General features: G+C 44.8%; 1 protein-coding gene across 1 annotated transcript; it reads right to left on the bottom strand.

Annotated features, from left to right (window-relative positions):
• Positions 1-3,634: 3,634 nt before the first annotated feature.
• Positions 3,635-13,372, bottom strand: LOC133342017 (alpha-tocopherol transfer protein-like). Its single transcript, XM_061550883.1, has 5 exons — positions 13,072-13,372; positions 8,925-9,058; positions 7,935-8,128; positions 7,157-7,267; positions 3,635-5,658 (listed from the first exon to the last, which is right to left on the bottom strand). Exons 1-5 carry the CDS (start codon positions 13,302-13,304, stop codon positions 5,383-5,385), a joined length of 948 nt encoding a protein of 315 aa, XP_061406867.1. The 5' UTR covers positions 13,305-13,372; the 3' UTR covers positions 3,635-5,382.
• Between the last annotated feature and the right edge of the window lie 911 nt (positions 13,373-14,283).

Here is a 14,283-nt window from a genome sequence, read left to right as displayed (position 1 = left end):
ACAAATGCACTACAGATGCACATGTAAAGATCACGTGACCCCTCCAGCCACAAGGCACTTCCATTTCTTCCAATTTTCGAACCGCAATTGGAAGGGTACTGCATATGATATTGCGATAACATTCATCATAAGCATTCATATCTGGCAACAGCCAATTTAGCATCTTCATACGTATCACAAGCAGCAGAAAGAATACTAGAGCAACAGCAGTCATTATCATCTGCAACTTCCATTTATTTATTATTACCATCACCTACGATTTGAAGCTTTCGTGACTGCAGGAATCCACACTCTTTGGTTCTTTCGGTAAAGTCACTTAGGTAGAAAAATAAAATAAAAAATAATATATATAACGACGGAGACGTTCAATTGCAGAGTTCGATCTTGCCTCGTTATATCATAAAGCTGTGATTTGATTTGACATTGCGTTGTCACATGCAGTATATGCAGGCCGTTGCGATGAGGCCCTAACCAATTCCCTTGGCTCATGACTCATTTTGGCACAAGCTATGTTGTCACATTGCAGTACTTGCAAATGCAATGTGCTTCAACGTTAGATTGCAATGAAAGATACGCAAACATGCAAATGCGTTGACGTCAAAACCGACTTGTCAGTTACACAAAGTTGTACTTCCTAAAGTTTCGCGTGAGAGGAAGAAGCTACGAAGTCGTCTGTCCCGGTACTCTTGTAATCTGTGTTAATATTAGAAACTTTGTCATTAAAAAAAACCTAAAAAAACTACTGGGACATACTGAACTGGTGTGTGGTAAATCACGTGTTTGTATACCATCATATTACAAGCAACTATCTCAACCCGGTAATATTTTAGATAGGGGAATCCGTTGACTGTGATAAACCCCCAAGGGGTTTTATTTTGATTCCTGTAGATGTGTGTAGTTTGTGGTGGCGATGATGATGCATACAGCATACAAGGTCAATCAACTCAATCCATTTCTCCAAATGTTTCACTTGAGGAAGATGAAGTGTCAATGCAAATGTGAAAGATGATGCGTGGCGTGCAGCAAGTGGCCCATTGAACTCAAATATCTTAAGTGATACTTCACCTGTAGATGCAAATCCGTGTGAACCAAGGGGCATTGTACAGGTTGCTATTTGACACGCGTGAAATGACCGAACCCGATGAGCTCGTGCTGTGATCGAGTCGACTAAGCGAGGGCTCATAAACCTCTCCGTGCGGACGGGTTTCGTTTAGGTGCTGTGGTTTCTTTCCAAAAACACTGCTTCAGTGTAGTACTCTCGCGATAAGGGGTTGAGACCATCTGAAGCTGTCCTCGATATATACTGTACGTTATTATTATCATCATCATCATGGGATTTTTATGTAATGGTGTGACATTTTAACAGCAGGATATTTTGGCGTGAACATTTTTCATTTGCAATAAAATTTGCGTTCAAATAATGAACCTATTAACAGCTGAGTCATATGGACCTGTAATGTAAAAGGGTTATTTCCCAGCACAACAGAATAGTGGAAGTGACAAGTTAAGTGTTGAATGTTCATGGAAGTTGATGCTTTAGGTCATGTGTCATATTGAAACAGACAATTTAATTATTCAGCTTTGCACCAACTTGTTCCTTCTTCAGGAAGTGAAATCAATTTGTAAGCCTGCTTTTCGGAAGCACTGATTTGAGGTGAAACACCTGTAAATCAAGGGCATTTATGGGAAAAAGGCTCTCTGATTATTAAATTTATTACTGATGATGAGTTAAATTACTCGACTAAGTGGAGAACGCTAACATAGTTGGAACATGCCCGGAGCATCTTCCAAAGTAGTGGTTCTCAAATCTCTTTGGGCAACTGTTACCCTCCCTTGTTGCATTATGTTTCAACCGAGTAACCCGCTCCTTGCCTGACCCAACAATGGTTCTGAGAAATAAACGTACGGATTGATAAACGTCAATATTTTAACCAATCGTCCATTTTGCGAGGTATCCTAACTAGTGAGTAACTGCAAGCGAATAACAAAAACGCAAATGTGTTCGCGTTCGCTGGCCACTCGAGGAAGCCACATTGTTCACGATCGATGGGTTTCGAAAGATATTTGATGCCCTTCTATGTTACCGTATGGATTCAAATTGTATCTCGGTTATTTTATATTGGCAGATTCTATACGTGCCTATTCGCCAGTGACTCTCGCGTGTGATATAATTTCACACGTTTTATAAAGGGGCCGTCCATAAATGACGTCACGCGATTTTGGACGATTTTTGACCCCCCCCCCCCATCGTCACACAAAAAGTCAGACCCCCCCTTAAATATGACGTCACAAAGCTCTGCCCCCCCCCCAAAATAAAACATGCTTCAAATCGCTTTAAACTATTGTCATTGTAGTGCGTATTTAATGTTGCGCTGCACTCTGTTGTAGTAGGAGAAAACATTTATTAAAAAGTAGATTTAATTAAGTAGAACGTGTTGTCTATATTTATTCAAAGTTGCGCATTTTGATGTGACGCCACATTTCTCAACCCCGCCCCCCCCATCGTCACACATCGTCACAAATGTCTGACCCCCCCTCCCCCCCTAGGTGCGTGACGTCATTTATGGACGGCCCCAAACCACCTCACGTAACCCCCTGGCACATTGCCCCCGGCTGACAACCACTGCTCTGATGAGCGGCAGGTTAGCACAGTGCCGATATCAGCAGAGATAGCGGGGATTCGCTGTACAATATTCTACAAATCCTATTCCCTCCTGTGTTTTATGTACGTGTACATCGATGCGTTGTCTTGTGGTTGTTGTTGTTGGTTGTTTGACTTGCATCTCACTGGGATTTTTGCACACAGCGTTGGTGTACGGTGTTTTTTTCTGCAATATTTTGCTTCCTTTTCTTGGATTTTCTGTTTGCACATAGTCACACATTCACTTTAAGATGTTTTCTTGTTCATGTTTTTGTTTTTTGTTTGTTGCGGTTGCACCCGATTCAAGAGCCGAATGGCTCACAGGGCTATACCTAATAAATGAACTTGAACGGAGCCAGCCAGCCACATCCATCTCATGGGTCGAGTGATGTCTGTTGATTGTACGGTGAACTGCATCTTGCTTAGGACATTCTCTTATGATGTAGCATGCGTTTTCAATTATCTTACTTTCAGGTTTTTTCGGTAAAGTCACGTAGGTAAAAATAAATAATAAAAATAATTCAATTATCTTAACGTATTTACTAGTTTTAGGAATGTATTATTGTGCAGTTTTATTTTTAAGTGCCGTTATAATCTTCCCAGTATATGAGCGCCGGACAATAAAGTGAGCAGGTAATATACAAAGGCATCTAACAACAATATTTCGGTTTTTTTCAGTGTCATTTACGCAACTGCATCACGCAATGTCTGGGCCATCTGCAAACACGGAGGCGCGCATATTAAGATGCATTCAGCCAACTCAAGAGGCGTCTATACGTGTGGGAGGAAACCGGAGCACCTGGAGAATAAATAATGTAATTTTTTTTAAAAACACGCTTTAATGAAATGTACCGTACGAGTCATGTCAGAACTCCACGACTCCAGTAAGTGGCCCCGAGGCTTGCCAAAACGTAAGGGACCGTGTGAAATTACATCCGATGGCAGTTGAGCGTGGACAATTAGACCCAAGCCGAAACAAAACAAATACAAAAAGATTGTTAATTTTTTTTATTATAGATTATAGCATTGTCATCATAAGTATACAACGTTTGCAGTCGATACCACATTGGGAAGTGGGTTAAAATTGAGTTACAAGATTTGAGGATAACACAGAGTTAATTGCAAGTGTGTAAAAATAAGTAATATTTAAGAATACTTTTTTTAATAACACACTTTAATGAAATGTACCCTACTCGTAATGGCAAAACTCCACGACTCCAGGAAGTGGCCGCAAAGCTTGCCACAACGTAAGGGACCGTGGTGATTTACAGCCAACGCCAGTTGAGCGTGGACAATTAGACCCAAGCCGAAACATAACATGTAAAAATGAATGTTTAAAAATATTTTTGATGATAGAATATAGTATTGTCATCAGTATGACATAAGTATACCAAGTTTGCAGTCGATGCCACATTGGGAAGTGGGTTAAAAGTGAGTTACAACATTTGATGATACAACAACAGAGTTAATCATAAGTAATATAAAAAAAAAACTTTTAAAAAACACACTTTAATGAAATGTACCCTATTAGTAATAGTAGAACTCCACGACCCTAGGCAGTGGCCCCGAAGCTTAGCATAACGTAAGGGACCGTGGCCAATTACTGCCGACGTTAGTTGAGCGTGGACAATTAGACCCAAGCCGAAACATAACATATAAAAAAAGATTGTTAATTTTTTAAATCATTTTTTATGATAGAATATAGTATTTTCATCAGCATGACATAAGTATACCACATTGGGAAGTGGGTTAAAATTGAGTTACAAGATTTGAGGATACGACAACAACAGCAGAGTGAGTTAAATGAAAGCGTGTAAAAAACAACCCCAAGCTTGAAGGGGGGCAGCCCCTCTTATCACAGAAGGGAGAGACAGATGTTGTCCAGTTTTTTCCATACCGCCTTCTGGCAAGCCATGGTTACGGTATCTCGACGCCCGCGGGAGTTGCACAACATTTGCGTGATCCACACACACACCTGCGTCTCAAACAACCTATGGTTTATTTCATTTGTAAGGACAAAGCCCTCATGCAATGGCCACCCACCGGCATAAGTAGGTGCAACCACAGTTAGCCAACCCTCAAGTACTCTATATTGGTGCCTTTACACACAAATATGTAGTTTTCAACAATTATTTTGCGTTACTATTTATTATTGTTTCCGAGTCTGTGGCTGGAGGATTTTTCATTCTATCAGGCTCTGGTGAAGCACATTACCAGTACTTTTAATGAACAAGGGGGATTCAACACAAAGGCTCAAATAGGGAAGGAGTATTGGGGAAAACAGGAAAAGCCAGGAAACAATAGCTGGTTTATTAGAAGGGCAGAAGTGTTCGTTAGGAAGGAGTGAACACAATTTTGACAATAACTTTTGGACTGTCCGTCCCTCCCAGCCAGCAAAGCTGTAAATCGTAGAGGCCTGTCTCTCTCCACCTGTTGTATCCCTCTATTTGCGAAAGGGATGCATTCTTAAAAAAAAAGAGCGTAAAACGAAATTTTGTCAAATGGAATGGCTTCTCCCATACATTTTTATAATGATTAGGGATGTTTCATGAAATTTCGTAAACGAAACGTTCGTAAATCGAGGAATACCTGCGTTTCTCTCTTAATCTGCCCCCTCTTCTGTCGCTACCTCCCTCCCTCTACATTTCCTCTACTGCCTTAAATCATCGTGTAGCTCAGCTCTACTTATTTCTGACTGGCTCGAGGTGCAGGCCCTCAGGCCACACGCGAGTGTAGGCGACCTACACCTTGTTCCACTCGTCGGGCTCTACCTCCTCAATGACCCGCCTAAAATCTTCCTGCAGCTTCTTATCCTCGTCTGTGAGGACCTCCGGGGCCAAATCCTTCTTGAAGACGATGCCTCCAAACGCCTGAAGGAAGTAAGGCTCGGCGGAGAGCAGCTCCTGGGCCCAGCTGTCGGCGGCGATGTCAGGCGCCGTGCCCCCGTACTCTGCTGGCAGGATGTCGGGAGAGAGTTGCTTGTGCAGCGACAGGAAGTCCCTGCCGTGGAACATCATCTGTAACAACAACAACAACAAGAAAGCGACCGCTTAGGTGCGGCTGGAAGGGTCAAGGAAGACAACTTCATTATTCACATTTTACCCAGGTGATGGTGGAGACGCACGCGCCTGCAATGCAGCACCGTGGAGGCAGTGAGTGTTGGTGGATAGTACAAATGTTCTGAAATGCCCTTCGAGGTGCCATACCCTGGCTTTGCAGAAGGCATTACAGAAACAATGTGGACTCCAATCTGTTCTACCTGTTATCAGATAGTGTTTCCCCGTTGCACGCGTGAGTTTTCTTCCGGCTCTACGATATCCTCCCACGTGTAAACACGCATGACTTGGCCAATAACACCTTAATAAATAGAGGACCACAGAGCTTGGATGGGAGTTTGGCACCAGCTCACTGCATGGCTGCCTTTCCTACTTATCTGTTGTTCCTTTGGCCTCTGAGTTGTTCTCTCTATACGAGAATGAGCGAAGATGGTGTGGCACATTAGAAGGTGAAATTATGATTATGAAGACGCTCTGGAAAGTAAGATACATCCCAAACTGGTGCCCGGTGTCAATAGTTATATAAATATGGCCACACAAGAAAAGTGCATTTTATAACCCAAATAATATTGTAGTCATCGCTTGTCAGAAAGAGTGAGCCAGCGCTGCTGAGGTGCGCAGTGGAGTGAATTGATCTCAGCCCAGTCACCGATGACTCTACATATAAACCCGTAGTGTTACATTTTGTGTTTCACTGAGTTTTGATTATTTCAATTCTGAGAATTTGAAAACATACGAGACTTGATTGACATGCTAATATGAATTCTGTACTCAGGAGGGCACAGAAAAGGCGTGCCCCTAGTTTGTATAGAGAGGTCTATTCAGGTGACCTCAGAAGTAGTTCTATGATGTCATCTTCCAAGACAATTATCGGACACAAGGTGATGTGTCAGAGACATTTCTTCGGCCGGTTACGTGATGCAAAAAAAGCACAATTGAAATACAACCGAGTAAAGAGAACAGGGAAAAATAAATCAAAACATCATGATTAGTCTTTTACCATGAAATCAAAGTGACTATCTGCCCAAAAGAGCATTATGATGCTCATTTCAATTGCCATAAGCAACAGGTCCCATGACGGGAGGCAGGCCCTCCAAAAAGTAGTGAAAATTTTATCCACCACTAAGAGAGGATGGGCTGACTTTACCCCCAAAGTGGGATTTGAATTCACGTCTTTTTTGGCTGTGAATCAAGGCCTCTGGCACTCTGCCACTCTGTCAGATATTTTTTAAGTGCAGAGAATTTGTGCCAACTATAGCAGCCATCGAATGGTGGACTTAAGTGTACAGTGCAGACAGCAGCAAACCACCGGTGTTTATTTCTATATAAAAAAATATTCCACTTAAAACTCTAATGTGCTGCAATCACAAAAAAACCTACACCATTAGTACAAGGTATTTGAATGCCGATTCAACATCCACATTTATCAGTGTCAACAAAGTGATTTCATTGTACGCACCAGCTTTTGCATCTTCTCATTGAAAAAGGGCTTCACCAAGGCGTACATGGCTTTGAAAATCGATGGCTCATTAATTGTGTTATGTCCTTTTAATTGAATTGGAAATGCATCCTGGGAAAAACACACATACACACACAAAGATCAAACAAAAACATGAACAGAAAAAAACCACAGTGTTTTTAGATTCATTGAAATTAGGTGTAATAATGGCCACAACCCGATGTACAGACACAAGTGAATAAATGTTTTATTTAAATGTAACAGTAACTGACCGACCTTTGTCAATTTACCGCGGGATGATGGCCTTCCACGTGCAATGTTAGTCAAGGGGGCTATTTGACCATACTTCAACATACTGGTCAATGCTGGCTTGGTGAGTTGCTGCCAAAGTCTCATTCAGATATCACGTGCCACTGATGTTAGCCGTGGCCGGAAATCAAACTCGGTTTAGAGTATTCACAACACAGTGCATTAACCACTGCACCACAGCTGTCCGCAAATAAGTAAACATGCATAAATGATTGCAAATGCATTTAAGTATATAGCAGATATGAGTTTTGGATGAGAGGTTTCTGTACGTTGAAATTTGTAAGGACAATTTTTTTTTACCTTTTTTAGATCATTAACATTACGTACACATGTAAACTGTCGCCGTGATAATGACAGTGCTGTCCACGAGACCACGTGACACGACTTTTGGCGTGTTAGGATTAGGGTTAGTCGTATCTCGGCGTGATATTTTTTTTTCTTCCCTATTGTGCCTTCCACTGTAACGTACCTGTATCACGGTGGTTATTTTCTTCATGAGAGAAGGGGTGAAGTTGATGACGTGGGCAAGGCGCATGCCCTTGTGGTCTACTAGGATGGTGATTCCGTTCACCTGCGTCTCCTCGGACTGGATCAGCAGCTCCAGAGTCATGTACATCGCTCGGATATTATCGATGATGGGAGTCGTCGAAGGGTTGCACTTTCCTGTTCAAATTGACATGGACGTGATTCACCTCGTGCCAGAGCTGTGCGTTATTATATTCTTAGGTTTTTTCGGTAAAGTCACATGACTGTTCCACCTGAAGACGGAGGCTTGTGTTGCCTCCGAAACGTCGTGATTTTTATTTTATTTTTTATCTTACTTTTATTAATTTAAATTTTTTACCTACGTGACTTTAACGAAAAAACCTAAGAATATAAATCATTGCAGTCACGAAAGCTTCAAATCTAGAACTGTGTGTTATTATTATTGTTATTACAGTAGTGTTTATCAGGAGGGTTCTGATAAGTTTTAGGAGCAGAGAGCGATTGCTATGGATTTCCCATTTTAATAAATTGCATATATGTATTCAAATTTGGACCATGATGCCGTCACACTTAGCCTACTATTTTTAGAATAACATCACCAGATCTTTAACACCCACTGTGAAATACAGGCATGTGTTTTCACGGTTAATACACCGGTAGTAGTAAACTGGCAGCCGTGGGTTCGAACCACAAATCACTGCAACAAATGGCAACCGCCGCTACCACTCTATGTACTGTATGTTGAACTTCTTTCACACTGGACGTAGTCAACCGTGCTAACCGGAGGCGCCATGCATATACCTAACAGTTGGGCCATTCCACGGTTTTTGGCGTGCGTGTCGGACAAGTGAAATGAAAACTCAGTACTTGAAGAGGCTCCCAACACATGGAGCCAAATGTCAGACGTGGCACCAAACAACGAGCGGTGCAGCCTGAGAGTGCAACGGAGTGCTTGAGCAGCGTCCCCGCTCACCGGGACTCTGGATGACGACGCGTCTGCCCTTGTAGTCCCGCTGTGGCAACACGCGGATGAAGCCACTGTCCAGCAACTCTTTCACTGCGGACGGACGGAAGTTCTGGAAGATGTCTGGCCAGGTCTCGTGGCACCTCAAGCAAAAGGAGTCAACAGGGGAGTAAGACCGCAAGCTCGCAAATTTGCATGACGGACATTCGTGACGTGAAGATTATTCGCCGATTCAAAGCGTGGCACTGTAATGTGCGCAAGGGTGGAATGTTGGCGGAGAGAGGTAAGCACACGGTGCTATGAACAAAACGACCTGGGTTAAATAAGTTAAATGTTTCGCCACGGATAACATTTAGTAGCGAGTGATATCTAAATCGGTCAGTGCTGCTCTCTCCCTGCTTCACCAACCTGCACTAACCAGCAAGGTGAGGTATGGTGAACCCATGGTCAAACAATCTCTACGGTGAGCCCTTTCACCAACAACGAACTAACCAAGCGCTGTCCATTAAATACTGTGTAACAAAAAAATTGCTCCTGCGTAGTAAGTGTTATTTTCTAATTGCTTATGCCTCAAAAGTACAGAAAAGGCTATTATTCCCCACAAACTTTGCTTTTGTGACCAGGACACAAAAGCAAAGTTAATAATCCACTCCATTCATAACACTGCATATCAAAAAATACGTATAAGTTTGTGGGGAATAATAGCCATTTTCTATACTTTTTAGGCATAAACAATAAAAAAAATTACACTTAGTACCCAGAACAAAAATCGTGTTACGTAGTGATATTACACACTGTGTTTGCTGAGGTATGGACTGTGCATGGTTTGTACTTTACCACAGGACTGAGTTTTGGCCAGCTGTGGGCAGTGCAGCGAATTCCATTGTTGGACTGAACTATGACCACGCATCAATCCCCGCTATCTTCACTCACCGCCACGGTGATGTATAGTCAAATATAACCTCGTGACCTGCACGGCGTGGCGGAGGCCCTAACTGGGGTATACCACCCTCCCGGATTGGCAGAGAGTTGACCGGAATTGGCATCGATCTCCAAGTAACTATTGAAAGCAATCCAGGAGATTTTAATAAGAGGGTATTATGATAAATTAAATGAATAGGAATAAAAACGTCCCGGGAATAGCTTCAGTGAGAGTTGGAAACCCTTGCCATAGAGTTGATCAAAAGAGCTGCACAATTGTTCATTGTGGTGTGAGGGTGCATTGCGAGTTCAGACAAAGTCCGTACAGTTTTACAACTTCATGACCGTATGATAATTGGTTTCTTATCCTTTTATCTGGCAACAAAACTGACACCTTGTTTACAAGGAGTCATGTTTGCATAGACCAAAATACCTGCAGTCGTAATGCAAACAAAAAACATAACTCTGATAATGTATACACTGTCCTTGAAGTTGATTGGCCCACACCCGAGACAGCTTTCCTTAGAGCCTAGTCTCACATGGCATCATCTGGTCCAACACCATGTGAGACTAGGCTCTAAGGAAAGCTGTCTCGGGTGTGGACCAATCAACTTCAAGGACAGTGCATACATTATCAGAGTTATATTTTTTGTTTGCATTACGACTGCAGGTATTGTGGTCTATGCAAACATGACTCCTTGTAAAAAAGGTGTCAGTTTTGTTGCCAGATAAAAGGGTAAAAAACCAATGATCATATTTTTCTACTGGCAAATGAGGTTCCAATGGTGTTCATGACCGTAGTTTACTATCCTCGCGAAGCCTTCAGCTTACACTGAAGGGCAATGCAAACATGATCACTGTGCACGCCTGCACCCTCCAACCACCCAGGCAATGTCCACGCAAGGGCAACCTCAACCTTCACTCCTTGCAAACTTTCGAAAATAAGTGGCGACCAAATGTGATTCAGCTTGTAGTGTTTAAAACGTCTGCATTGCCCCGTTCGTTATTACAACGGATGTCAAGCTTGCCAACAATTCGACGTACAGCACTTTCCAGAGGTGGGACAAAGTCATTGTTATGAAAGTCCAAGTCGAGTCTGAAGTCATCAAATTCATGACTCGAGTCTGACTCGAGTCCAAGTCACATGACTCGAGTCCACACCTCAGAGGTGGGACAAAGTCATTGTTATGCAAGTCCAAGTCGAGTCTGAAGTCATCAAATTCATGACTCGAGTCTGACTCGAGTCCAAGTCACATGACTCGAGTCCACACCTCTGGCACTTTCACTCCTGTACACACGCGTTGTTGCAAGGTTTGTTTATGCAAGCGGTCTTTTTTTAAAGACAACTTCATACTTGCAAAACCAACTGTATTTAGCAACAACACACGGAAAAATATGTACTCGGCGACGTTTCGGGCGATGACCCATCTTCAAACGAGAGGCTGCCGATTTTAAACCGGACTAAAAACACATCCCGTAAAAAAATAATGTTATCCCAAATTTTTTGCAAAGCGGGACGTGCTTAGGGGCCGTCCATAAATGACGTCACGCACCTGGGGGGGGGGGGGGTCAGACATTTGTGACGATGTCTGACGAGGGGGGGGGGGGTTTGAGAAATGTGACGTCACATCAAAATGCGAAACTTTAAATAAATATAGACAACACGTTCTACTTACACTATGGGGACCTCATTTGCCAGTAAAAATATGATAATTGGTTCTTTACCCTTCTATCTGGCAACAAAACTGACACCTTTTTGCAAGGAGTCATGTTTGCATAGACCGCAATACCTGCAGTCATAATACAAACAAAAGAACATAACTCTGATAATGTGCACTGTCCTTGAAGTTGATTGGTCCACACCCGAGACAGCTTTCCTTCGAGCCTAGTCTCATATGGGTTGGACCAGATGACGCCAAAAGGCGCACAACTCAAGGACAATGCACCATCAGAGTATACTCTGATGGTGCATATTATGACTGCAGGTATTGCGGTCTATGCAAACATGACTCCTTGCAAAAAGGTGTCAGTTTTGTTGCCAGATAGAAGGGTAAAGAACCAATTATCACGTTCTACTTAATTAAATATACTTTTCAGTAAATGTTTTCTCCTACAACATCAGAGTGCAGCGCCACATTAAATACGCACTACAATGACAATAGTTTAAAGCGATTTGAAGCATGTTTTATATTTGTTTTTGGGGGGGGGCAGAGCTTTGTGACGTCATATTTGAGGGGGGGGGTCTGACTTTTTGTGACGCCGTGTGACGAGGGGGGGGGGAGTCAAAAATCGTCCAAAATCGCGTGACGTCATTTATGGACGGCCCCATTGACTGTGAGTGACCGCGGTGTCTCGAGCCACGCCCGGGCACGCGCGCGAGACAGTTAGATTCCCGCTCACGGCCAACATCAGTGACGATTATCTGAATCGATCCCTGGGCTTCCCTTTGGTCTACTCAGCCTCAAATGAGTACCCGATGCGGTGTGCGTAAAACATCAGCACTGGGGAGACAAAAGCGGCCGGCCGTTGGCCTTCATAAATCTTCGCTTACATTAACTTTCGCCCAACAGTCTGTTAAAACCTGCCCGGGGTGCCTTTATCTTTGCGTGTGTGGCTCTTGCCATTGTGACCACAATGGCACAGCAAGAAGCCGCGCTGTGTGTGTATGTCGGAGTGTCAATGGCCGCGCTGTGTATGTATGTCGGAGTGTCAATGGCCGCGCTGTGTGTGTATGTCGGAGTGTCAATGGCCGCACTGTGTGTGTATGTCGGAGTGTCAATGGCCGCACTGTGTGTGTATGTTGGAGTGTCAATGGCCGCACTGTGTGTATGTCGGAGTGTCAATGGCCGCACTGTGTGTGTATGTCGGAGTGTCAATGGCCGCACTGTGTGTGTCGCAGTGTCAATAGCCGCACTGTGTGTGTATGTCGGAGTGTCAATGGCCGCACTGTGTGTGTATGTTGGAGTGTCAATGGCCGCACTGTGTGTATGTCGGAGTGTCAATGGCCGCACTGTGTGTGTATGTCGGAGTGTCAATGGCCGCACTGTGTGTGTCGCAGTGTCAATGGCCGCACTGTGTGTGTATGTCGGGGTGTCAATAGCCGCTCTGTGTGTGTCGCAGTGTCAATGGCCGCACTGTGTGTGTCGCAGTGTCAATGGCCGCACTGTGTGTGTCGCAGTGTCAATAGCCGCACTGTGTGTGTGCCGAGCGAAGCAGCAGCAGCAAAGCACGCTACTTGTAGTAGCTCTCCACGAGCTTGAATGTCTCCTCGTGGTCAAACTTCCTGGCTCGCAGGAACCGCAGCAGGAAGCCGTCGTCTGTCAGGGCCGGGATGTCGGGGCGGAGAGCGAGCGCCTCCCGCAGCTTCTGCACCTCCTGCGCCCTCGTCTCGGGGTTCTCTCCCAGCTCCACGCGAGCTCTCTCCACCATCTCGGGCGACAGCGAGCACACGTAGCTCCCCCCTGCCATTGCTGTGTGTGTTGTGTGTGGAAGCGAAACGGAAGCCGTTTGTGGTGTTGTGCGCTCTGAGACTGGGAAGTTGTTGCAATGTCAACGTGATGTAACACGCGCACACCCCCCCCCCCCACCACCGTTATGTCTGCACCGTGTGTTGTTGCCTGACCGCAAGATGTTCTTTCAAATTATATATTACATTTTTTTTTAAAACGCGCTATTCACATGAATGTACTGTAGAAGAACTCCAAGACTCCGGGAAGTGGCCCCGAAGCTTGCCGTAACATAACGGACCGTGGGGAATTACAGCCAACTTCAGTTGACTGTGGACAATTAGACCCAAGCCGAAACATAACATGTAAAAAATAATGTTACAAAATATATTTTTATTATAGAATATAGTATTGTCATCAGTATGGCATAAGTATACCCGATACCACATTGGGAAGTGGGTTAAAATTGAGTTACAAGATTTGAGGATACAACAACAGAGTGATGTTAATAACAAGGTACTGTAATTGCCTTAACTGGTTGTGATTGTTTCCATCCGACCTCCCGTTTACTAGGACACATCCCCCCCGTGTCCCACATCCCCCCCCCCCCACCGTGTCCCCCCCCGTGTCCCCCCCTACCCCAGTGTCCCACACCCCCCCCCCCGTGTCCCACACACCCCCCCCCCCGTGTCCCACACCCCCCCGTGTCCCACCCCCGTGTCCCACACATCCCCCCCCCGTGTCCCCCCCCCCCACCTCCGTGTCCCACACATCCCCCCCCCCGTGTCCCACACATCCCCCCCCCGTGTCCCACACATCCCCCCCCCGTGTCCCCCCCCCCACCCCCGTGTCCCACACACCCCCCCCCCCGTGTCCCACACATTCCCCCCCCCCCCCCGTGTCCCACACATCCCCCGCCCCCGTGTCCGACACATTCCCCCCCCGTGTCCCACACCCCCCCCCCCGTGTCCCACACCCCCCCCCCAGTGTCCCACACACCT

This window comes from Lethenteron reissneri, chromosome 13, assembly GCF_015708825.2.
Source record: "Lethenteron reissneri isolate LAM-NWPU_2019-01 chromosome 13, ASM1570882v1, whole genome shotgun sequence".
Lineage (NCBI taxonomy): Eukaryota > Metazoa > Chordata > Hyperoartia > Petromyzontiformes > Petromyzontidae > Lethenteron > Lethenteron reissneri.
This window is presented reverse-complemented; position numbering and strand designations above follow the sequence as displayed.

Bases quoted from the DNA above. Each gene is read 5' to 3' on its own strand.
- LOC133342017 (XM_061550883.1), bottom strand. From the start codon at position 13,304: ATGGCAGGGGGGAGCTACGTGTGCTCGCTGTCGCCCGAGATGGTGGAG. The intron at 9,059-13,071 runs GTAGCGTGCTTT...CTTTTGCTTGAG, and splicing joins CTCGTGGAGAGCTACTACAA to GTGCCACGAGACCTGGCCAG. The intron at 8,129-8,924 runs GTGAGCGGGGAC...CAATTTGAACAG, and splicing joins CGTCGTCATCCAGAGTCCCG to GAAAGTGCAACCCTTCGACG.